At 36.7% G+C, this 24,852-nt stretch overlaps 1 protein-coding gene across 1 annotated transcript in view; it reads left to right on the top strand.

Moving 5' to 3' along the window:
• lgr6 (leucine-rich repeat containing G protein-coupled receptor 6) overlaps positions 1-24,852 on the top strand; it is a 265,732-nt gene that overhangs the window by 105,497 nt on the left and 135,383 nt on the right. Inside the window, exon 3 of the mRNA XM_088921620.1 lies at positions 19,432-19,503. Within this exon, the coding sequence (XP_088777746.1) occupies positions 19,432-19,503 (72 nt within the window). The remainder of the gene's footprint in view (positions 1-19,431; positions 19,504-24,852) is intronic.

The following is a 24,852-nucleotide window of genomic DNA, read 5'->3' as shown; positions in this document are numbered from 1 at the left end:
GACAACTAACTGACACTTCTGCCTACCTCCCTCTCCAACAGGACCCTACCACTGACTACCAAAAGGAAGTGGTATCCACCATTTCTCTTCTTATCAGCAGTAATGAGCTCCCCCAGGAGGCAAACCGGCTCATCATGGAACATCCACAGGTATATCAATTTTACCTCCTCCCCATAATCCACAAACCGGACACCCCTGGACGCCCCATCGTATCAGCATGTAACTGTCCAACTACTTACATCTCAGCCTTTCTCGACAGCCTCATGAGACCGCTGGTTGAAGATCTTCCCTCATACATCAAAGACACCAACCACGCGCTCCAACTTTTTAATGATTTCCAATTTCAGGGTACCGAATGCTACATTTTTACCATGGACATCACATCTCTATACACCTTCATTCCCCATAATGACGGCCTTACAGCCCTCAAGCACACGCTGGACAAACGCACAGTGCTTGATCCACCCACCCACACCCTGGTACGCCTTGCAGAATTGGTCCTCACATTGAATGCATTCTCTTTCAATAATCTTTTTTACCAACAGGTCAGTAGAGTTGCCAGGGGCACCAGAATGGGACCCAGCTATGCCAACATTTTTGTTGGCTGGGTAGAAGAACGCTTCTTCGCTTCCTACACTGGCTATGTCCCTGACCTCTACAAACGATATATTGATGACTGCGTCGGTGCCGCCACATGCTCCAACGATCAGCTTGAGTTCTTCCTGCACCATTTCACCAACTTCCACCCGTCCCTCAAATAGACGGTTAACATATCTTCCACTACTCTTCCGTTTCTAGACATCAACTTCTCTATCAACTACCCCCGACTGTCCACTTCAGTTTATTACAAACCCACAGATTCACACAACTACCTCCTGTACAGCTCATTTCACCCCAACCACACTAAAAACTCTCTTCCTTTTTCACAGTTCCTTAGGTTACGACGATTATGCAGCGACGACATCAACTTCGAGAACCAAGCCCTCGAAATGTATTCATTTTTCATCAACAGAGGATACCCCAGCAGTGTGATTGACAGGGCCCTTGCCCGAGCCAAAAACACCCCCCGGACCATCAACCCGATCAGGAACTCCCGCCGTAACAACCGCATTCCTTTGGTGCTTCCTTACCACCCTAACACACTTCCTATCCCCAGGACCATTAACCACAACTTTTCCATCCTACAGGATGATCCCTCCATTGGGGCCCTCTTTTCTGATCGCCCTATCATCTCATATCGCCGACCACCTAATCTGCGTAACCTCCTTGTTCACAGCTCCCTTGACCACCCTCAACAACCATCCACACCAGGCACTTTCCCTTGCAACAGAGCTCGCTGTATCACCTGCAAGTACACAGCCACCACCACACTCATTCAAGGCCCCTCAGGACAATTCCGAATCACCCATACAACATCTTGTACCTCCAGCAACCTTATTTACTGTATCTCTTGCAGTAAATGCCCAGCCATCTACATTGGAGAAACAGGAAGGAGACTCGGAGACCGCTTCAGAGAACACGTCAGGGCTGTGAAGATTAAAGATCTCTCCAAGCCCATTGTTTCTCATTTCACCTCTGACGGCCACGACCACTCTAATCTCTCCGTCTGTGTTCTCAAAGACGGTTTTCCGAACTCATACATCAGAAAGACCACCGAAACTAAAATTATTCTGCAGCTAGGATCACACATTCTCCCTTCTCTTAACGACAGACTACTGTTCTTTTAAATTTTCTCCATTCATTGGAAGTTTCATTTCACACCTCTCTGCACCCATTCTGACTTCACACCTCTTGATTGGCCTCTCTTTCTGTCCCCTGCTCCCGCCTCTCACTCCTCCTCCCTCCCAACCTTTGTTCTCCCGCTACTTTACCTTTGCCTACTGCCCTGTCTCTCTCACACCTGAAGAAGGCTAATCTACCGTTAATCAGTGTCTATGACAGCTGCAAACCCATTGTGGATCATGTTTCATTGTTTCACATGAATTACGGTCCTGTGTTTGTTTTACTAATAGTGAGTTTTGCTGTGTGGGAATGCTTTGCACATTTTCACATGGGTCAACAGGACTTAATAAAAAGCATATACTGTATGTGCCAGAGCAGGATGTAGACAGTCAGACCTTATAAATGTATTTGTTTCCGTGTGAAACAGCATCATTGTTCCTTTAAATCTTTAAATTCCTTTAAAGTTTTCAGAAATGTTTATACAGTACAGTCGAGTATAGAACATTCTCTCCAATTGTCTAAAGTTGTCTCTTTGTGGTGCAATGTATGGAATCAGATCTAAGGTGAAGTAACAATATTGTCACTTTGTGTGCTGTAATGGGGTTCTTTATTTTTTCTTGTGGGGTAAGAATAAACTATAGTTTTATCAGAGTGGGACTTTATAAATCAATGTGATGTGGGAGTCATGAAGGTCAAAAGTTAATTTTTGTATTGAATTACACCCCATCATTTTTGCTGTTTTCATTGTTGTTGATAGGATAAAGAAGAGTCTCAATTCTTTAAACTGGTTAAAAACAAAGTCTCCAAGCAATTGAAAAGAGAGGCCAGCTGCATTTTAATATTAGCTCTGGGCCATGACATGTATAGTTTTTTGATCATTGTCCAGAAACAATCTGTAGCACAAATATTTCCTGTGAGCCTTGCCATGTATAGGGTATATTTTTCAGTACTTGCTCCACACTATCATGTTGTACTTTTCAAGTTCAGATTTTCTTTTGTTACATATCTAAAAACAAGATGTCTGAAATAAACCTTGTTGTATGATACTATACACTTTAGACTTGTGAAAATAAGAAATTATTATAAGAAATGATATAAGACGTTAAGTGTTCTTGAGTAACATGTAAATGTTAGTGCTAGATGAATTTCAAATTATAGATGAAACAATACTTTGCAGAATGGCAGAAACTTCAGAAAAAATTCTGCCTTTAAAAGAGACACAGCATGATTATTGCAGTACTGTGGATATGTTTTGCACGTAGCAAAACATACATGTAAATACATACTTTTAAATATACCATAGGTGTTACTGAACTAATAGACTCATTATGTGAGAAAGACTTCTGAGTTCATATCGACTGCAAACATCTGTTTAGCACTGGAATGCAGAAAGAAGGCCATCTGAAAGATGTTCTTCCATCCATTTTCACACTGCTTTTCCTGGTGAGGGTCATGGTTGCAGCAGGCTGAGTAGATCAGCCCAGGCTTCCCTTAAGTAATAATATATATTAATGTAATGTTAAAGTAACAGTGTGCACTGTTTTAAACCTCATTTAGAACATGACTGTCAGTTGTGGTCACCATTCTATAAGGGATTTGTCGCTCTTATAGAGCAGGGATTTCCAACCCTGGTCCTGGGACCCACACACCTGATTGTTTTCTTTGCTGCTGAGGTTCTTACTTAACCAAGTTGTTCTAAACAACTAAACAGCTAAGCAGGTGTGAGCCTGATAAGTACCTGGATGGGAGACTTCCTGGGAAAAAGGTTGCTGCTGAAAGTTCTGCTAGCAGGGCCAGTAGAGGGCACTCACCCTGCTGTCTGTGTGGGTCCTAATTCCCCAGTATAGTGAAAGGAACACTATACTATAATAAAGCACCATTCCAAATTTCCCATTGACCTTTTCCAATCATGGCCTCCTGATAATCCCCATCAATGAACTGGCTTCATTACTCTGTTCTCCTCCCCACTGATAGTTGATGTGTGGTGCACTATGGCTCCCGAAAAGCGCTATAAAAGTGTAAGCAATTTTTAGGTTATAAGTGATTAAACATTATTTATGAAACTGGATAGCTAAAGGGAGCCTCAAACATGTTTAAGAAGTGGAAACTGTAAACATGAACTGTAACAATAAATACATTCCAAATTGATTGGCCATAAATATAAATAGTAGATTTAATACCAATTTACACATTTAGTATTCCAATAAATTAAACAAAATGATAATTAATCTAATAATTTGTATAAATATTGTGAATTGAATTTGATCCAGGCAAAATTATCAAATTATTGCTGTTCCTCTTTGACTGTATTATAGGTATTTACAAGTCACATTCTTGAAGATTAAAATTACAAATATAACTATAGTTGCATTTTGCAGTCATATAACTCAGTGGCATCCCATCCAAGTTGTATCCAGCCTGCTGCAATAGGCTCTGTCTCCCCATTGACCCTGAGTTGGATGAAGTGGTTAGAAAATGGATGGATGGGTAATTCAACATATTATATAAACAGCAAAGGAACAAGTAATAGGTTTATTCCATGCTAAAAAGAGAAGAGAAAACACAACGTTTTGGCTGTGGAGTCTTCTTCAGGTGTGAGAAAGACAGGCAGACAGCAAAGATTAAATAACACAGAAGAACAAAAGCTGGGAGGGAGAGGCAGAGAGGCCACTCAGGAAGTGCAAAGTGGAGAGGGGTGAAGAAAGGTGTGAATTCAAAACTGGAATATAAACTATTATATAAACTGACAGAGGCATTGTTTGGTAATGTACCAAAATCAATATTTGGCAATTCTTTGGTAATAATAATAGAAAAGGGAAAACATGAGGAAAGAGGATAAACAATGGCATATTTTACTGTATAAAGGTTTGTTAAATGCAATATACTTTACAGGGTTTCAGTGTAGTCATACATGACATGTATGTCATACATCAGTGTAGTCATACATGACGTGTTACAGACGTTTGCTTTGAGCTAATTTCTTTAAAAAAAAGATCGTAATGCTTCCTCTAATCAAAGTAGATACTTTTTGGATGAAGAGGAACATTTCATCTCAGTAAAATCTTCACTGTGAATTACTTAGCTCCACATGCTTTTTATTCTCTTTTTATCAATATCTCCACTATTTACATCAGTCATCTGTCTGTCTCTGTTTGACAGTCTTGCCAGATTTTCCAACCCATCAAGACCTTCTTTTTACATTATGTAGGGTATGGTAGATTATAGGAAGCTCTACATGTACTGTATAAGTGATATAAAGGTTTCAAAGCTCAGAACATTTACCTTTATATTACTAAGTTCAAGTAGGTAGCTGCATCAGCATGCGTAGGCTGCAAAGGAACAGGTAACAGGTTTATTCTATGCTGAAAAGAAAAGAAAGGGAAAACAACGTTTCGGCCGTGGAACCTTCTTCAGGTGTGAGCTGAATTGTTACAGTTTGGGTAGTTGCCATTTGATATATATGGTATAAGGGAGTTCTTGAGGATTACGCACAAAAAAGACCAACCCAAGATATTCAGTTATGTCTTTTTGTTGTTGTAGCCCTGTATGTATTCTAAAACAGAATATAACACAGAATGGGACTCATATGGTCTCTCTTTAATGCAGTTGGATTTATTAGACAAGTCCGTTTATTCTCCCTGAATCTAGAGACGTCCTACGGAGTTATAAACTATCATTGTTAGCAACCTTAAAATCTTAGCAGTAATTTAATTTGGGTCCACTGCTGGCTATAATTAATATGGCTCTTTGAAGTCTTTGCCAAGTTTGTTGCTATAACTCTCCAGCACAATACTATGTACCACAGGCCCTGTCTGGGCTAGGATCCGGTTTCTGTCACACTAATAGGTGCAGAGGTCTTGTTAAAAGGGGTTATCTAGCCTTTGAGTACATTCCCTTGAAAAGAACAGACATAATTCTAATAGAGGAAATTGTTTTCTGAACCAATCCCTTTTTTTAGTAATTTATTTATGTTCCTCATCTTTCTTGCATTATAGAGATACAGTATCTCTAAATAAAGAGTCAATATCTCTAAATCTTCCTTTCGTCTGTTGTTGCATTGAAATCATCTGCCTTGATTCTTTTTGCTTTTTTAATAATATATAATACAATTTTATTAGATTCTTGCAGTCTGGCCCTCACCAATCTTGAATATACCTGCACTGGCCTCAAAATAAAACATATTTGGAATTGTTTCTGGTGAAAAAAGAAGATTCAATATTAAAATAATTTGGAAAGGAGGTGTTGTACCTGTTTTACCTGGCGAAATATTTTAATGAAAGAGTGAACTGCTTTTTGATCAACCGAGTTTGATTGGCGTCATAATTCTGCTAGTTTTATGAGCTTGTCTGCACAAATAGCTGAAATCAAAGATATTGCAGATTTGTGAGCTGTCTAAAACACAAATACCTCAATCATCTTTCAAATCAAGTGTTTGTACAACTAGATCTTCCAGTCACCTGCTTCAGGATATTTTGAACATCACAGACAGTGTTCAAAGCCATAATTGCTCAGTATTTATCCTCACATTAAAATTCGACAGCTTGAAAGACTAATCTTAAATTATTTTGTTTCTTCCTGTGTTGCTTGCTTTTCTTTTAATCTAATGGTATGAGTTTAGTAGCATAAATAAACCTAAACACATAAATGATATATAATTGCCAGCTGCATACCTTTTTCTAGAATGACTACTGTATAGTGGTTAAATGTGACATAAATAGACATCAAGTTCTTATGAGAAAATTCCAGCTATGAATACAATTATTGAAAACTTATTTCATAACTTAATGACTAAATCCATCTGCTCCTGAAGATTTAGAACAAAAATCAACTTTATAGGGAGTAAAAATCTTAATGTATTTTGTGGCAAAGAACTGTAACACACAGGTATTATCTGCGCTCTTTTCTCTGTTGATAAGTTCAGAGTCCTAATTGTAAGGAGTAATGAAAACAGGATAACATAAAAGGCTTACACAATGTGGATGGTCTGTTTTTGAAGATTGGGCTGTTATATGAAACATTTTATTCCTATGTGATTTCAGTGTTCAATTCTCAAACTGATTCCATGATGTAATTTTATGGACTCTTCAAACAGCACAATAATATATTATTGAAAACTTATTTTTTGCCGTAATAAAGTGATAGGTATGGAAAAATATAATAATGGCCCCATAAGTCTTTGCTCTTTTATCGCATATTTAAAATTGTAATAACAATGAAGTTTAGAACCAAAAGCTTTGGACAGTACAATCACACAGGAATGGGAATCACATTCCCATTCCTAAATAAACTAATAAGGTCCTGATCCGATATGAATCCAATATCATTAGAAATATCTTTCAGACAATCTACACTTGCATTTGCACAGTACTTGTGTACAGTAACTCTCCTCTTGCACCTACTGTATTCTTTTTTGTGATGGATGCTAAATTACAGAGTTTGCTTATTACTGTTTTCTTCTAATTTTACACTACCTTTCAGGATTCAAGCAACCCATGTCTAAACCCATTGCAAGCAACTACTGTATATACACACACAGAAATAAGAGAAATTGAGAATTAGTTACTCCCACTGATATCAGCCCTTTTTCCATGATTTATATCCATTGCCTACTTAATTCACAGAAAATATTTTATTTAAATCCATCCACAATTTCAATCTGCACTTATCAGCTGCATGACTAATTAAACGAATGTCCTGTATAAAAAAAACATTCTGATTTGAACATGAAAGACTGAAGTACAGTATAGTTCACTTACATAAAATAAAAACATACTGCATTCATTTGTATTTGAATTTGTATCAGTTCATTTGTTTCTGCTGGTGATCTGCTGATGCTGTGTCAGTCCCTGACATAAATTCTGAACCTATAAGCTCATGTACTCCACCCTTGTTTTTCTGGAAATCATAAATTGTCCCCTGAACTACACACATCACCTCATTAGCTTATACAACAAGAATTCTACCCAGAAACCTTGCGTGATTAAAATTGCAAGTTCTAACAATTCATAATTATTCCAACCACTTACACAGCTCAGTGTACATAATTCAAAGTAACACAATATTGACGATCAATAATAACACACCAAAGTGTATGCATTACAAAGTCAACACATAACAACAGTCAGCACAGTGTAAGTACATTGACTGTACTACATCTCACAACGCAGTCTCTCAAATTCAAAGCCATACAAGATCAGTACCAGATTAACCATCCATCAGCACAAGACAGCAATAAAAGGATAGGATTATTCACAATCTTCACTGCTTTGTTGTGTGTCAGATCCTGAATTTTGAAAGGAAGACGTGAAGCTTCTTCAGTTTCAGTATTCAAAAACAATTTTTATGCTATCATATTTTAATGGAGGCCCCGATTAGCTCTGTTGGTAGAGCATGAGACCCAGAATCTCAGGGTAGTGGGTTCATGTTCCATGTTGGGTGCCAGGTCCTCCATGTTGGAGGTTGGGCACAAAACTAACAACTCTGTCCCATAACAAAAATAATGGTACAGCAACAGGATGTTGCTGCCCCTACATGCTGGAAGGCATAATGGGCAAACATCCATCCATCCATGTTTTAATGGATGTAGGATTGATTGAAAATATACACGATGTTTTTGCTAATGTCAAATATAATTTAAGTGATGAATGAAAAGAAATGAAAGAGAATGTTCATAAAAAGGAATTTCACAATGATTTCACTAAAAAGTGCATTATTCAGTTAAAAAAATGACTAGCATCCTATCCAGGGTGTATCCTGACTAGCCCATTGATTTCTGGGATAGGCTCTGGCTACTCTGAGACCCTGTATTGAATAAAGGAGTAAGAAAATGGGTGAATAGACATACTGTCCACAAATAATTGCAACACCTATGTTTTGATTTAATCAAATCATGTTAGGCATAGATATCAAACAAAATCACCAAATGAACAAAAATACAAATCAAGTTGTTTTGATAAGTTTTTCATATGAAATTTGACTCATTGTCAGATAGAAAATATTACAAAATTAGTAAATATTAACACAATTCAGGCAGCATTGACACCTGAAACTGATCAGCTTTTGTAAGGCCCTTTGGAGCTTTCAGCATGTTAAATGATAATGTAGAGTACATTATTTTTTAGAGAAGTATTCAGTTAAGGTGGAAGAAGTGTGAAATACTGACCCCATTCTGTATTCTGTCCAGGGAATACAGCAGTTATCTAAGATGTGAAACAATTAGTGATTCCAAACTGGACAGTTTTAAAATTCTTAACTGAAATGTCTCCCTATTTTTACATGTACTTTAGCTGGATCGTCTTTTGTCTTCTGACTTTATGAAGATACAGATGCAGCCATTCAAAACAAGCTGGCGATACCGCATTATTTTGCGGTGCGCTTTATGCAGTCTACCGCGAGTTACCGTAAATTCTCCTATAGTACCGCAAGTAAAATAATAGTATCCAGAATTTCCACAAGGTGGAGCTAATAAAGCTCAACCTCTCATGTTTGAGCTGTCGCCATCAAAGTCTTTAACGAAGATATTACTAATAGTATTAATAATGAATGACCTTGGACAAGCTGTAAACTCAAAGTATTGCCCCGGTCCAAATTCTTTTTTTTCATTGACCGTCTTTGTAAAAGTAACACCACAGCATTTCGCAATCAAAATGCTGATTCACCATGCCTTTCACATGCTCATAAAAGAGATTGATTTAGGAACATAAACATATTACTGTATGCAAACTGTACTGTATACAGTATGTATATGTATATTTAATGTCTTTACTGTGCCCGTTTAAGTATTGAATATTTATATGGAATTTTACCACTGAAGGGAAATCTTAGTAGCTGAGCATAAAAAGAATAGGAGCATACTGTAACGCATGTGAAGGCCATAAACGATATTAATTTTGGAACTTTAAAGAAAACATACACACCAGTATTCCATTTCTCCCTAAACATTTTAAGCATCGAAGTCTTTAACTAACGTGATACCGGAGTCAACAAGCATACTTTTAGAATTTGATTAAAAGGGAATATAATATGGAATCGCATATCTAAAGAAATTAATAACAATATAATTATATTCATGTACCGCAACACAAGAATTGTACACGCTGTACTATGTCTGTTGATAATGTTTTGTAGGGCTTTTTTAACACTCCTCATGTGACCTCGCCAGTGGTGCTGTGGGTTAGGTTCCTGACTCCCATGTCACACGCTGGGTGTTTGAATCCTGCTGGAGCCATGACTTTTTTTTTAACAAACATTTCTTTGAAAAAATAAAACGTTTCCCTGTCTCAGAGATTAAATAAAACTTCACTCGCACCAAACAAATTTCTATTTCTAAATATCACAACATGATCGAATTTAAGTCATTTTAATAACAATGAATAGTCACCTAGGCGTTACAATATAAACATTTATATTGATTTAAATCGCGTTTAAATCGCCTTTATTTAAAACCCATAAATAAAGCTGATACTGTTTAGACTTTTAATTATTTAAAACTGTATTACAGCAGCACAATGCACAATGCAACGTAAATCACTATCTTTGTCTTCTGCGTAATAATGTCCAGCAAATTAACAATAGTAATAATAATGAACTTTATTGTATATGGCACCTTTAAAGGTGGCTCCTCAAAGCGCTTTACAGGATAAAAACAATAACAACAATACTGTTAGGCTGGGCAAACGATTTTTTTTAAAGAAATACAAAATGAGATATAATGATGTGTTCCGGCTTAGACATTAACGAAGAGCATAACACGTGGCCGGCGTAGCGGTCGGCTCTGGCTTTCCCATCTATACCGATGCACTGCAAGTATAACCCCCTCTCTGCGGGAGTGCTGGCTGTGACGAATTAAACCGGTTTCACAGGTATTTTCAAAGTAGAAGGGGGCGAGATTTCCAGCGAAAGACACCTCCCCCCCTCCAAAACCAAGGAAGTACAGTACTTACTAGTTAAGAAAGCTAGGCTCCTCAATGAAATCGCTTTAACATGCTAATGTGTTGGTGTAACAGTCCGGGCGTGGCAAGCTTCTAATGTCAACCCGACTATGGCGAAAGGAACCCTTCTTTCATTGGAAGACAATGAACATATTCTAGCCCTAAATGAATTAATAGCAAACATGGTTTACATAAAAGACATTTTTCCAAGAAAGTTTAGTCTTTGTCACTAATGAAACCACTAAATAAAGACATAAATATAGAAATCTTTATATATAGAAAGATTTTTAAAATACATGACTTTGCTAAAATTTATTTAAAAATAAAAACGATTACAAACGCCAGCGGAGAGAGAGAACAGGGGAGGGATATTGATGTTGCATAAGGGGCGGGGCTATGGAAATTAGGTCTATTTGGGAATGTGGAGTTACATGTTCTGGCTGTTTGTGAATTATCTTGTTGAGTATGGAGTGTTGAGGTATTGATTTTGTGTAATGCTTTATGTTGAAAATTGTTGTGGATTTTGTTTATGATAGAGGATAAACTGGGATGGGAAAAGGGTTTGGTTTTGCATAAGGGGCGGGATTATGATAATTGGAGGAATTTGAGAGAGTTTGCGGGCTATTTTTGGTTTGTATTATGAATAATTCGTACAAGATATTGAGATTTGTTGATAATTGGAGGACGGTTTTGCTTTAATGGTTTGATATATTTGATTTTGTATTTTGGTTGTTATCTATGTTTTTGGTTGGTATTATGTTTATATGGTTGTTTTTGTTGGTTGGTCGTAATTATGTTTATTATGTTTATTGTGTCATTTTGATTATTGGATGTAATAATCAAAAGAGAGAGAGAGCGAGCACCTTCTTTTTACTTTTGTAGCCAAAGGGCCTTGCAGATCAGATTCCCTTCCCCCTACGGAAAGACAGACACATGTTTTCACAGTTTAGAAGCCGCTCTTCAGACGCAGGCGAGCAAGCAGCCCCTAGATAAAACATCAACTTTATTTAAACTCCAACGAAAGTATTAATGGTTTTTAATTACCGTACTCTTATGGAACATGCCACCAGCCATCTGCATTGAACGATTAAAAATAAAAACGATTACGATTGGCACTCCTGTAGCTTTTTCACGAAACCTCCTTTTTCACGAAACTTCCAACAGAGCTGTTCAACCGGTTTTTGTCGGGCACCTCAAGTGTCAGGTGTAAGCGATAAATATATTTAGCTGAAAAGCTGTACAACGCAAGACATTTCGTTACTTTAGGTTTCGTGAAAAAGCACATTTTGCTGCTGTAATACAGTTTAAAATAATTAAAAGTCTAAACAGTATCAGCTTCTGTATGGGTTGTAATTTTAAAAAAGTCAAAAACCGCACTCAAAATGCAATTTAGCGCTTTCTGGCAAGAGGAGACCCCCAAATTAATAATGTAACATGCTACTGTTTGTGCATGAACATAGTTACTGTATACTGTTATTTCTTTAGATACGCGATTCTATGTTTTTCTTTAATCCCTGGCGGGACCGGGTGTCCATAAGAATCAAGTTATAGGTTTCATTGCGCTTGACAGAAACCAAATTATATCGTTATTAATTTCTTTAGATACGCAATTCCACATTATATTCCCTATTAATCATATTCTAAAAGTATGCTTGTTGACTCCGGTATCGAGCATATTCGCAGAAAAGCTTAAAACTACCACTTTTTATACACATGTTATTTCACGTTAGTTAAAGACTGCGATGCTTAAAATGTTTAGGGAGAAATGGAATACTGGTGTGTATTTTTCTTTTTCTTAAGTACCGAGACCAGCCATATACAGTTTACATACTGTATGTTTATGTTCCAAAACTAATATCGTTTGTTATCCCAAGTTGTTTGAATCGCCACAATTCAAATAGAGAAAAAAGAGCTGACTGACAAGATTTAAGATGTGGCTGTCAATGTTGGATTAAAAAAAACACGTTGCCCGACGTTAGTTGCATTGCTTGAAAAATAATTTTATATTGACTGGATATATATAAAAGTGGATATAGACTGGATAAGTAATTCAAGTGTTTTTTTAACTTCCTGAAAAACAAGTAATAATTTAACAATATGGGCAAACGTTTTATGATATGTCGCTGTTGTGAATGTCTGTGGAGTGTATGTTATTTGCCTGTCTGTCCTGGCTGTGCTCTCTCTCTCAATTCCATTCAATTCAAGGTGCTTTAACTTTAACTTGCTTTAACTCCGCAAGTCTGAGTTCTGAGTTTTGAAGTCTGAGTTCTTGTGTCCGTCCTATCCGAACCCGAAAGTATTACAATATGTATCTTTATAGCAGGTGGTGTACAGCTTTTTAGTATAGATTACACTTTTCTAAAATGTATTTAAAAAATAAAAACGATTACAATCTAATCTTTCCACGTTTGATCCCAAGATCCCAAGAAAAATATATCTGAACGGGGAGAAAGCTATGCTGAAAGTTTATTAAGATATTTAGAAGACAAAGATACAATTTATGTTGCATTTGTCTGATTGTGAATAAAAAAACACATATATTTAAACATGCGTTTGCGATTTAAATAAAAACGCGATTTAAATCAATATAAATGTTTATACTGTAACGCATAGGTGACTATTCATTGTTATTAAAATGACTTAAATTCGATCATGTTGTGATATTTAGAAATAGAAATTTGTTTGGTGCGAGTGAAGTTTTATTTAATCTCTGACCCAGGGAAACGTTTTATTTTTTCAAAGAAATGTTTGTTAAAAAAAAAGTCATGGCTCCAGCGGGATTCAAACACCCAGTGTGTGACGTGGGAGTCAGGAACCTAACCCACAGTGCCACCGGCGAGGTCACATGAGGAATGTTAAAAAAGCCCTACAAAACATTATCTACAGACATCGTACAGCGTGTACAATTCTTGTGTTGCGGTACATGAATATAATTATATTGTTATTAATTTCTTTAGATATGCGATTCCATATTATATTCCATTTTAATCAAATTCTTAAAGTATGCTTGTTGACTCCGGTATCACGTTAGTTAAAGACTTCGATGCTTAAAATGTTTAGGGAGAAATGGAATACTGGTGTGTATGTTTTCTTTAAAGTACCAAGACCAGCCATATACTGTATGTTTAAGTTCCAAAATTAATATCGTTTATGGCCTTCACACACGTTACAGTATGCTCCTATTCTTTTTATGCTCAGCTACTAAGATTTCCCTTCAGTGGTAAAATTCCATATAAATATTCAATACTAAAACGGGCACAGTAAAGACATTTAAATCTTTCTACGACCGACCAACGCACCACGAGTGCTCCTGTCGGTCAACCAATCACGTACTGCGGTATTTTGCGTCAACGCCCGAGGCCGTAGCCAATTACTCCGGTACGTGTCTGTGCCGTGCACTTTGAATGGCTGCATCTGTATGTTGCATTAATTAATTGGGACCTCTAAATTGTTCCTGCGTGCTTGTGTGCATTGTTGTTGTATCTAAGTTACAGGTTTGCCTTGCACACTGTGTTTTAAGCACTGGTTTTCTGTGACACTGATCATGTGAAAATAACCAGTTTTTTTTATAATAGATGAAAATATTTGAGAATAATCTGCATATTGTAAGAGGTCAGTAGGTTCAGACAAGATGGATGAAAGTAATGGAAAATAACCCATCATTTGTCACCTGACCAACTGGAGGTAGACAATTGGTCATTGGTCAAGTGACAATTCAAAAGCAAGCAGAGACTAGACTCATGGAGTTCAGCGGGCATCTACTGTAGAGAAAAGAGCAGATCCTCTGCTATGCATTGTATCAGAGGGAAAAGGAAGCATTAGACCTTGATTTGTGTGATCTTTGAGTTCAGAGTTTGGTTTTGTGCAGCCTAACTATAGAGATGACATTTCAAGGGAAGAGTTCAATTAAAACTTGGAAAGAGGCTAAGGTTTTGGTTGTTTGCTTGCATCCTGTGAATAAAGAGCCCTGTTCATGTATAGCTATTCTTGTGTTTCTTGCCAAACAACCTGTCTACTAAAAGAGGCTAGCTACTTCACTGCACCCCCACTGTGTCACAATATGTATGTAAATCAAAGGTTGTGTATATATTTATTACACTGAGGTACATGGTAAGAATTAGTTTCATATTGCAGATAAAAATATAAGTGAATTCAAAGGAATGACTAAGGTCCAAATCAAAGTGTAGACTTAACGTGTAGCTGCAAATTGCAAATGTAATACCTGATCCATGGTTTCCCAAAGGTTAAAATAGAAAGCTTCTACACAGAGCTTCTTTGGAATACTTTGGCTTTGTAACTTGCAAATGGCAGGAGGATTCATATTTTCGTTTGGTCCAAATCATGGTGGAAATTTTTTAAAGTCAATTATATCAAGGAAAACATTTTTATTTCTAACCTATTCTTTCCCCAGCTACAACTGCAAATATGTCTCAAAAAAGAAACTGAAATTAAAAATTATGATTAAATGTTATGGTATTTTGGCTTCCAATGAGGCAGTTAATAAAAAAAGATGCCTGGCACTGAAGCCGTTAATATTAAACAGCTCTGCATTCTAATGCCTGGGAATAAGCAACAGCTCTCATCAGCATTCCCAGAAAAAGCCCATGTCTGAGCTGGCCATGTTGTGTGGTATCTGCTGTTGTCCATCTGTAATGCTGTTCACATTGGGATTACACCAAGGTTACAGAAGCTAGACCCTCTATATTAATTCACTTCTGCAGTTTGTGTAATAGAATTGTACACTATTTTTAACTGCACTCAGTAGTGATCTCTGTTTCATATATGAAAAAAAACTGAGGTGATGTAAGTAGCAGTCTAGTCGTATAAATATTTCCGCAGTAAAATCTGGAGCCCCAGAAAAACTGTCAGCAGTCACATAATCTTAGAGAAATTGTGTTCAAAGTTGTATTTATTACATTGGATAAGAAATACAGTAATACATTAATAATCAATAATATTTTTAAAACATTTAGCCGCTTTCCAACTAACGAGAACTTATTAATGAAATTAATTATATTTTCTCTTACTCATTTGTAAGAGCCTTATATTCTTATACTCTTATAGTATCATCTCATACTAAACTTTAGGACTGTAAAAATACTTTGTTGCTATCTCAGTGTTGATAAACCATCCTTAATATTTAATAGTTCAGGTGGGTAGCTGTGTCAGCATGCGTAGGCTGCAAAGGGAGAGAGATCTCACACCTGAAGAAGGCTCCACGGCCGAAACGTTGTGTTCTCTTTCTTCTTTTTTTCAGCATGGAATAAACCTATTACTTGTTCCTTTAATATTCAATGTTTCATAACTAATTGTTCATCACTGTTTTCAGTGAGCAAACTAATATAACTAATACTCTACGTACAAGTTAAATATAGTCTCGGGCTTTCTGAGGCAGTGAAAAAAATAACTATGTTCAAGTAATGAACACAATGACAATTTAATTTTGGTAATTTTAAAAATCTAGACTTGGAATATCTTTCAGGTATTCCCAAGCCATTGCCTATTTGGTCCTCGAACATGATTACAATAAGTAAAAAACAAGAAACTAAGTTCTTGATCATAACACTAAAAAGTTTAGTGTATTTATGAAATTATTTTAAAATAATTCGTTCAATTAATCCATTATCTGATACACAGTTTTTCAGGAGATGGTCTGACAAAATAATTCATTCTTTTCTTATAAAAAAGATAAATATTTCGGAACACTGCTCAGTGTTTCAGGAGGGATTCTTAAATGAAATTGAATCTTAAATTGAAGCAAAATCTGAAATTATAGTTTTTCTAGAATAGGCATTGTCCCATTATGTAACTTCAAAACAGAAAACAATTAATAAGCAATATTTAAGATAAAATACTTAGGTGGCCAGCAGGCTCCACAAACACAATCACCTGCAGCTTAAATGGAATTTTTAAGTTTCTGTTTGAGTAAATATAATCAATGAGTAAACTGGACACTAGTTTAACAGTATGCTGAGTGTCCATAGTAAGTTACTGTATGTGTTGCCATAATATTAGTTTCACAAACTTCAGAAACTAAACTAGATCAAGTTATTTAAGTTCAATAGCCACTAATTTAAAGCAGTCTTTCGTTAGTAAGCTATAATCATAATTTGCACTTACTCTCCAGAAAAAATGCAGCAGAAACTCTAAACAGCTTGTTACTAAAAAGCAATATTGTTAATAAGTAATATCAAGAAATGTAAATATACTGTAAAACTAAATACGAATAAAAAAGTACTTATTTTAAAGTCATGATTATGAGGTGATTAACATTGAATTTAGCACATGTGTAGTGGTTACTGTTTTCAAGCAGCCATGAAGGACAGAGGTGTTGTAGTTTAGGGTTAGGCTTGGACTAGGATTTGAGTAGGTTTTTATTTATGTACATAGAAATAATAATTTTAGCAACCTCAAACATGTTATTTTTTATTTTTTCTCCGCTCCTATTTAAAAAGGAATTTCTGCTTTGACATAAACATTTGGAAAATAACACATTTTATGAGAAGCAAAAAAATCTTAAATTTATCATTTATTTTATGCTTTAATGGTTGCTATTATGACCATGATTTGCCAATTCTTCAATATTCAGTATAAAGAAAATTAAATTACTGTACATTTAATTCTTAATTTGGAGCAAAGGAAATGGAAAAGAAATGTAAGCAAATCTAAAGACATAATTGACTGTATGTAGAACCAGTAAAGGTTGCAGCATTAACAGTTAATATAATATTTATCATTTGTATTAGTTTTGAATCACTGTGATTCAAAGCTAATACAAATTGTTGTGTCAGAAAAATGTAATTTGTTTTGATCTGTGTTTGTGCAGTTGACACAGACATTAATATATCTTTCTTAAGTAAGAACTAAAAAAATAAGTCTAAAAAGATATGCATTGATGTGTAATACTATAAAAGACAATTTAACATTCATTTTAGAGGGTTCTGTAAATTACTTTCATTGGCCAGTTACATAGCTAGAATTGTACTTTTGTGATCATCAGTGTCTTTCCGCACATTCGAAGTTTTAGGATGAACTCACAAATTCACAAATGATTTTTACTCACCATGTCTGCCCAGTACCCATGGAAAGTCACTATAACTAAATAAATGCTCTCTGCCTTTGATATCTAACAAAACCTTATATTGCTACTTTATCTCAAAAGTCTATGAACAATTATCTGGGAGCATTAGCAGTATCTAGTACAGTATCTAATTTTGCTTGACTGCATAATTATTATTTCTTCTGAGGTTCCAGGCACTTCTCACTGGAGCTACTTTCATCTTTGTGGCAATGCTCTTTTGCTTTGACCAGAGCTGTCATAGCCAGCATGTCTCCCCAAATCAATTAGAAGGCCTAAAATAAACTGTTCAATTTGCAAAGTTTTTTGTGCATTTAGAGAAATGAAGAAACATTTTGACAGCTTTCATGTCGATGATATATGTTTGCATAAGAGCAGAAGGAGAATAATGTGTTCTTCAGCAATGGGTGGTCTTCATTTAGGCCATATAACAGCAGCCAAAAAAGATTTTTGGACAGTCCCTGCCCTTCAAATTAGTGAAAATGGGTTATTGGAGAAATGTTAGATTTTGTTTTATCCACCTCCCTCCAAAATCGTAGTCTTGCAATTGGAACTGTCAGAGCTGCTCAGTGAGATACAGAACAAACCTTGGCTGTAAGGCAAAGATTTAGCAATGTTAAAACACTACTTTAAAACAGAGCAGTGGTGTTAACCGCAATGTCCTGGCTAAGCTCCTTGCACTCTAACAAATGTATTTAAAAAACTTTGATTCCCTTGTATATATACAGTACCTAGAAGTACAAAGAAAATAAAATAGAAGCATGGAAAAACAGTCATTCTATGACTATCAACAATTACAGAGCACCAGCAATGAGCCTTTTCAGCAATGAGTTTTTAATTAAGATTCTAACCTTCTTCAGTATGTTAGCTTGTGTGTGTAACAGCTCTAGTTCAGAAAGGGTGAATCTCTGCAAGGATAAAAGTGTCCTTTGTCCTTATAGAGTAGTTATTATTATTTTGTTTCCTCAGTATTCCTTTTGCTTTATAATGCTTAGCTTTATGCCTGGTGAAAGCTTCTAAGCAAGCATAAGAGCAAAAAAACCATGCACTGTACAACACAATTTCTTTAGGAAAAGGAGGAAAATGTGGTGTTGAACTCTGGGGAACTTCTTTCATCACCTTCCTTTCAATCCAAAAACAACATTTATCAGCTGCAGAGCTGCCAGAGAAATGAGAGTTATTGAAAACCAACTTAAAAGAGAATATGCATCTCTGGAAAACAGACAGACTAGTGGATAGAAAATTTACTTAATTCAAGAGATCAGTGGATATTCAGTGTTTTAATTTTATTTTCAGGGGTTCACAATACAAAATTGAGTCTGGTGTTGTAAGAAGTACGTTTTCTCAAAGTTTTTTTTTTAAATGATTATTCTGAAATTAAGAGTTCTTCACAAGTATATAATTTAGTTGTGTTAAGTCCTGCTGTCACACTACAATGTACTAGAGAAAACAAATAACAGAAAAACAACAAATGGCTACCCTAGAAGTCATGGTTCATGACATGCTGCATAACTAAGAAACACTCCAGCTAAAATATAATTAGAAGTAACAGTTTCATTCTGGAGTCCTCTTGAGCATTTTCATGTCAGTTTTTAGTTTTGAACTTCAGTTCCACAGATTTGCCAAAATAATATGATTTTTTGTGGGTAAAACTCCTAATCAATGACTCAGCAGCTCATCATATTTTTATCTCTCCTACAGGCGACTGTCTGGTAATAACCTGAGGCACATCCCTGGAAAGGTCTTCACAGGCCTCTTCAACTTAAAAGTCTTGTATGTATTTACTTTTTTTGCAAAACACAAACATGGATAAGACATTGCTCAATCATTCATCATGTTATCAGAAGTTCTTCTTTTGATATACAATATTAAGTATCCCTTCCATGTACTTTTCACCTATCTTTTCAATCACCTCTAAACAAGTCTCATACCATACTTTATCACTTTCACAAAGCACATTATGAATGCACAGTAACTTTACATATAGTTCAAAAGCATTAAGCACAAACAAGAATGAAAGTGTAGATTACTAATGCTTTTTCAGTATCACACCTTAAATGTCAAATAGATAATAGAGTGTAAAAGAAAGTATGAATTTGTTGTCAATAGATAAGTCAATTAGAACTGGGAATTTCTGACAATGGTTCAAATTGCCACTTGGGATTATATAATCAATAAATATTTTTATTGTATAAATAAATATATCTATAGGAATATCTATTTCTTATTTAATACACAGTCTTACAAAATTGAATTCCTTCCTATATATACTAACATTCTGAATGAAAAATCATGCTGTAAACCTCTTCTGACTGTTTTAGTGAAGCTGAAGTGATTGAGATTTCTGCATCATCTTCACATATATAACATCACAGCCACATTTCCATAAAGTTGAATATCAGCTTTTTTTTCTTGTTAAAATTATATTGGTGCTGTTTTAATTATTCTTAGTTATTATGATAACAGTTTTATTATAATGCACCTTCTTGTATTCATTTTTCAATATTATAAAATTCAAATACATTATAATTGTAGATAAAACAGAAAGTCTCCATATAAAGAAAGTAAGGGCTCAAGAGTAGAGAAAGGTTCATCAAAGCTGAGTAGCAGACATATGACTTATTTAACACATTTGGGGGAAAATTAATCACAAACAAAAACTATAAAAAAGTACAAAAAACTAAAAACATATTTATTAGGGATGAATAGAAGAATTCCTTTGTGAGAGGTAAGGAAAAAAGCCACTGATTAATAATAATTGCTTACACTTATATAGCGCTTTTCTGGACACTCCACTCAAAGCACTTTACAGGTAATGGGGACTCCCCTCTACCACCAATGTGCAGCATCCACCTGGATGATGCGACGGCAGCCATCGTGTGCCAGAACGCTCACCACACATCAGCTATCGGTGGGGAGGAGAGCAGAGTAATGAAGCCAATTCATAGATGGGGATTATTAGGAGGCAATGATTGGTAAGGGCTAATGGGAAATTTGGCCAGGACGCCGGGCTTACACCCCTACTCTTTACGAAAAACGCCCTGGGATTTTTAATGACCACAGAGAGTCAGGACCTCGGTTTTACATCTCATCTGAAGGACCCACGTGTACCGCAGGGTGAGTGCCCCCTGCTGGCCCCACTAACACCTCTTCCAGCAACAACCTTAGATTTTCCCAGGAGGTCTCCCATCCAGGTACTGACCAGGTTCACACCTGCTTAGCTTCAGCGGGTTGCCAGTTGTGAGTTGCAGGGTGATATGGCTGCTGGCTAATCACAAATCACACTGATCTGAGTCTGTGTGATTTGTACCATAACATTTTCTTTTCAGACTTGGATGGCAACTTAATTGTGCAAGTTCTTCCTAGTGTAAATTTAATTACTCAAGTGATAAGATACTAAACCACCCATTTCACAGAACAGTATTGTCTTGAGCCATCTATATCCAACTCTCATCTCTCATCTCTCATCCTAGTGTTAATCCCACATCAGCAGGGTCCGCTTGTCAGCACGCCCGTTGAACCAAATCTTTGAGCTGACTTCGCCATTAAATGCAACTGAGAAATACTCCAACCAGCGCGTCACTCCACCTGCCATCGGAGGGGGGAGGAGAACAAAGTAATGTAGCCAATTCATAGAGGGGGATTATTAGGAGGCATGGGAAATTTGGCCAGGATGCCGGGGTTACATCTCTCCTCTTTTCGATAAACAGCCTGGGATTTTTAATGACCACAGAGAGTCAGGACCTCGGTTTTACGTCTCATCCGAAAGACGGCACTTGTTTACAGCATAGTGTCCCCGTCACTATACTTGGGCATTAGGACCCACATGGACCGCAGGGTGAGCGCCCCCTGCTGGCCTCACTAACACCTCTTCCAGCAGCAACGTTAGTTTTTCCCAGGAGGTCTCCCATCCAGATACTGACCAGGCTCACACTTGCTTAGCTTCAGTGGGTTGCCAGTTGTAAGTTGCGGGGTGACATGACTGCTGGCTTTTTGAGCCATCTCTATCTATATAGACATATATATATATATTCTATTTAAAAATGGCAATCAGGTCAGACAGGCACAGTAGCACTGTAAAAGGAAGGCATATTCGGGTTATTATCATTCTTCGATCTTCAGTATAAAAATAAGGATATCTGATCTCACCTGTCTCTAGTTCTGGCCTGGAGAAGGAATGTCCTGGGGCTTAAATATTATCATCCAATTCATCATGCTGAGGCTGTCAGTTAACCCAACAGGAGTATCACAACTAATGTAGTATCTCTTTACTACTTTTGTAGTGGATGTTCCCAGACCAGGCAGGAACAAAAAGAACAAAACCACACAAGAAAGGAAAGTTCTCTGGTGATTTAAAGCCTTTTATCTGAGTAACAGAGAAGAAAGCAGCAGATATAGACTTTCAAACATCTTGGTGCCATACTCTTTTGAGTAAAACGCCTTTGTTGAAACGTAGTTTGGGGGGATTAAAGTTAACCATAGCCCTACCAGTTTTGTGCTAATTAATTTTGCAACTTTACCTATTCATTTTTATGTAATCTGGTAAGAGCTCAGTGTAATTGCAACCTGGGAATTTGCATGTATAGTAGTATTTCAAATGTATGCTACATTGGCATATTCAAGAAATACATAGCCTGAAAAAAACAAAGGTTAGGGTGACCCCTCTAACAAGAATTATTCCTGCCTAGTGTAAGACTATGCCACTTAGCAATTAGAAAGGGTCCCATGCCCCTCTCTAACTTGCCACAGGTTCTTTTCATTTCTCAGAATCACCCCTACATCCATATATCAAACAATTATCATTCATAATGTCCCATTTATTTCAGTCTATGATTACAGATAATACAGTTCATTCACCAAACCAGGTAACCAATGAGAAGTTCCACAGCATTTTTCTTGGAAACCAGCTCCAGTCAGTCCACCCTGCTACCTTGATATCAAGTCCAATGTGTGGTGGGGGGGCAATGATGCTGGAGCCTTCCTCAGCTGCCACTCTAAAATTTATGGTGTCGGCATCCTTTCCTTCTCCACAAAACTCTTCTCCCAAAAGATCCCCTATCTATCCTGACTTTGGGTTTTTATAACCTTGTAACAAAGGACTCCTTGCTCTTCCCTCAGGGGGAGGAAGCTTTGGTCTTTTCTTCAGGGAGTTGCTGCCCAAACCCAAATAAGACAAGGGTGCTGATGTATTGTTTGATGAGTTCCTGTACTCAGGTCTTACTCTCAATTACAGGATGACCGGTCCCGTCAAACCAGTTTGCCAACCCCACACATTGTCCATTGCATAGTATGATAATTGCTTACACCCAAAGAAGGCTCCACAGCCGAAACGCTGTGTTTTCTTTCTACTCTTTTCAGCATGGAATAAACTTACTGTATTACTTGTTCCTTTGCAGCCTACGCATGCTGACGCAGCTACCCACCTGAACTAGTATTATAATTGTCTAGTGTCTGTGTTAAACGGGCTTTTGATCAGGGCAGGAACTCCAAGAATAAAGCATCAAATTGAATCAACAACACGGTGTCACTGGCCCATCAAGGCACTTCACATCCATACAGCTCTTGACACCTGGTGTCACACACCTTTCCAGTCTGTGACACAAATATTTTGATTATATAGTAATTTTTCTTTTACAAAAATACAAAAGAAAAATAATTTTAAAATATATAAATCTCTAATGCAACAGGATTTAAACAGCATTTAAACAAAAAAAATGATCATTCATCAATTTGAGAGATAATTGTTAATTTTACTTGATGCTGCAATCCATATTCTACATATGGAGAGTGAAGAACTGTGAGCATACCCCTTCAAAACATGTGCCTGTTAGAATGATTCATCATCTGAAAACACTGAGAACTCTACAGCGCCTTACAGGAGTCAGCACCTATTGGACCCTCACAATAAAATCTAGGAGAATACTGCAAGCCAAGCATGTCCTGCCAAATTTAAGACCACCCAATACTAGCTGGGCAAGCAGTAAAAGAGTTATAAATGGTCCAAGCATTCTCTAAGCAGCAGTGCACAATTTGCCAAACCTAACTGGCGAGCTGTGCACCTCTGCTTGGAGAATCCAGGTCATTGTTGGCTAATGACAACAGTAAGGGAGTAAGGGAAAAATAGAATGATACTTACCATGTTCAGACCTCTGGTGAATTAGTTTTTGGAGAAGAGCAAATAACATTATTGTATGAGATGTGTTTTTCCAAACAGGTGATGCCTCAATGTCTACGTAAAAAGTGCAACAATATGTCAAAAGTGAAACATAAAATGACAGTAACCACATTTGAAGTTATTTGGTTTTTGTACAAGAAGAGCTGAACATATTACAGAACATATTTTGTGATTCTGTGATGACCATTGTGGTTATTGCTACAACATGAGCAGCAGGTATACCATTTCTATATACTGTATTAACTGTGTAATGTTAATGTCCCACCTTGAGCAAGAGAATAATCTTTTAACAATAAAGAACAAAATGGCTGCTACCCTGCCATCATAACAAATGCCATAACAGCAACATGTCACATGTTATAGTAAGATAATTAGAAAGATATTAACACTGTAGATGTTTGTTAAACTGTTTTTGAACAGCAGTAATTAGCATTACATGCCACATATTGACGACATATATTCATTCTGTTTGTACTGGATTATATCTATGAGCCATTATTGTTGGCTGCAGCTGGCCTCAATTAACCCCTCATTAACCAAGTTCCCTTACACACTTCCCTTCCTTCTCTGGGACTTTCATCGGGCCTTCCCAGACTGTCCATCATGGGCTTCAGGATATGCCTGTACGGGGCGGGGGGTACTGTTATGGCTGCAGCTGGCCTCAATTAACCCCTCATTATCCAAATTCCCTTACACACCCCTTCCTTTACTATATAAACCCTCAGCTTACCCTATAACATCGCTTGGTATTAGGATCTCTTCTGCCTCCTGAGCTCACTTCACCCTTTCTTCTTAAAAACCTTTAATACCTCATCTGGACTTCTTCAACGTCAACTTGGTTTTGGATTTCACTCTCTTGTCTCACCCCTATTGGATTTGTTTGCCTCTCTTTGTGCTTATTTCCTGGACTTGACCCTGCCTGGAATAACCGACCTCTCTACCTTGTC

Source organism: Atractosteus spatula, chromosome 7, assembly GCF_055471065.1.
Source record: "Atractosteus spatula isolate fAtrSpa1 chromosome 7, fAtrSpa1.hap1, whole genome shotgun sequence".
Lineage (NCBI taxonomy): Eukaryota > Metazoa > Chordata > Actinopteri > Semionotiformes > Lepisosteidae > Atractosteus > Atractosteus spatula.
The sequence above is the reverse complement of the archived record's forward strand: the minus strand, read 5'-3'. Positions and strand labels throughout refer to the sequence as shown.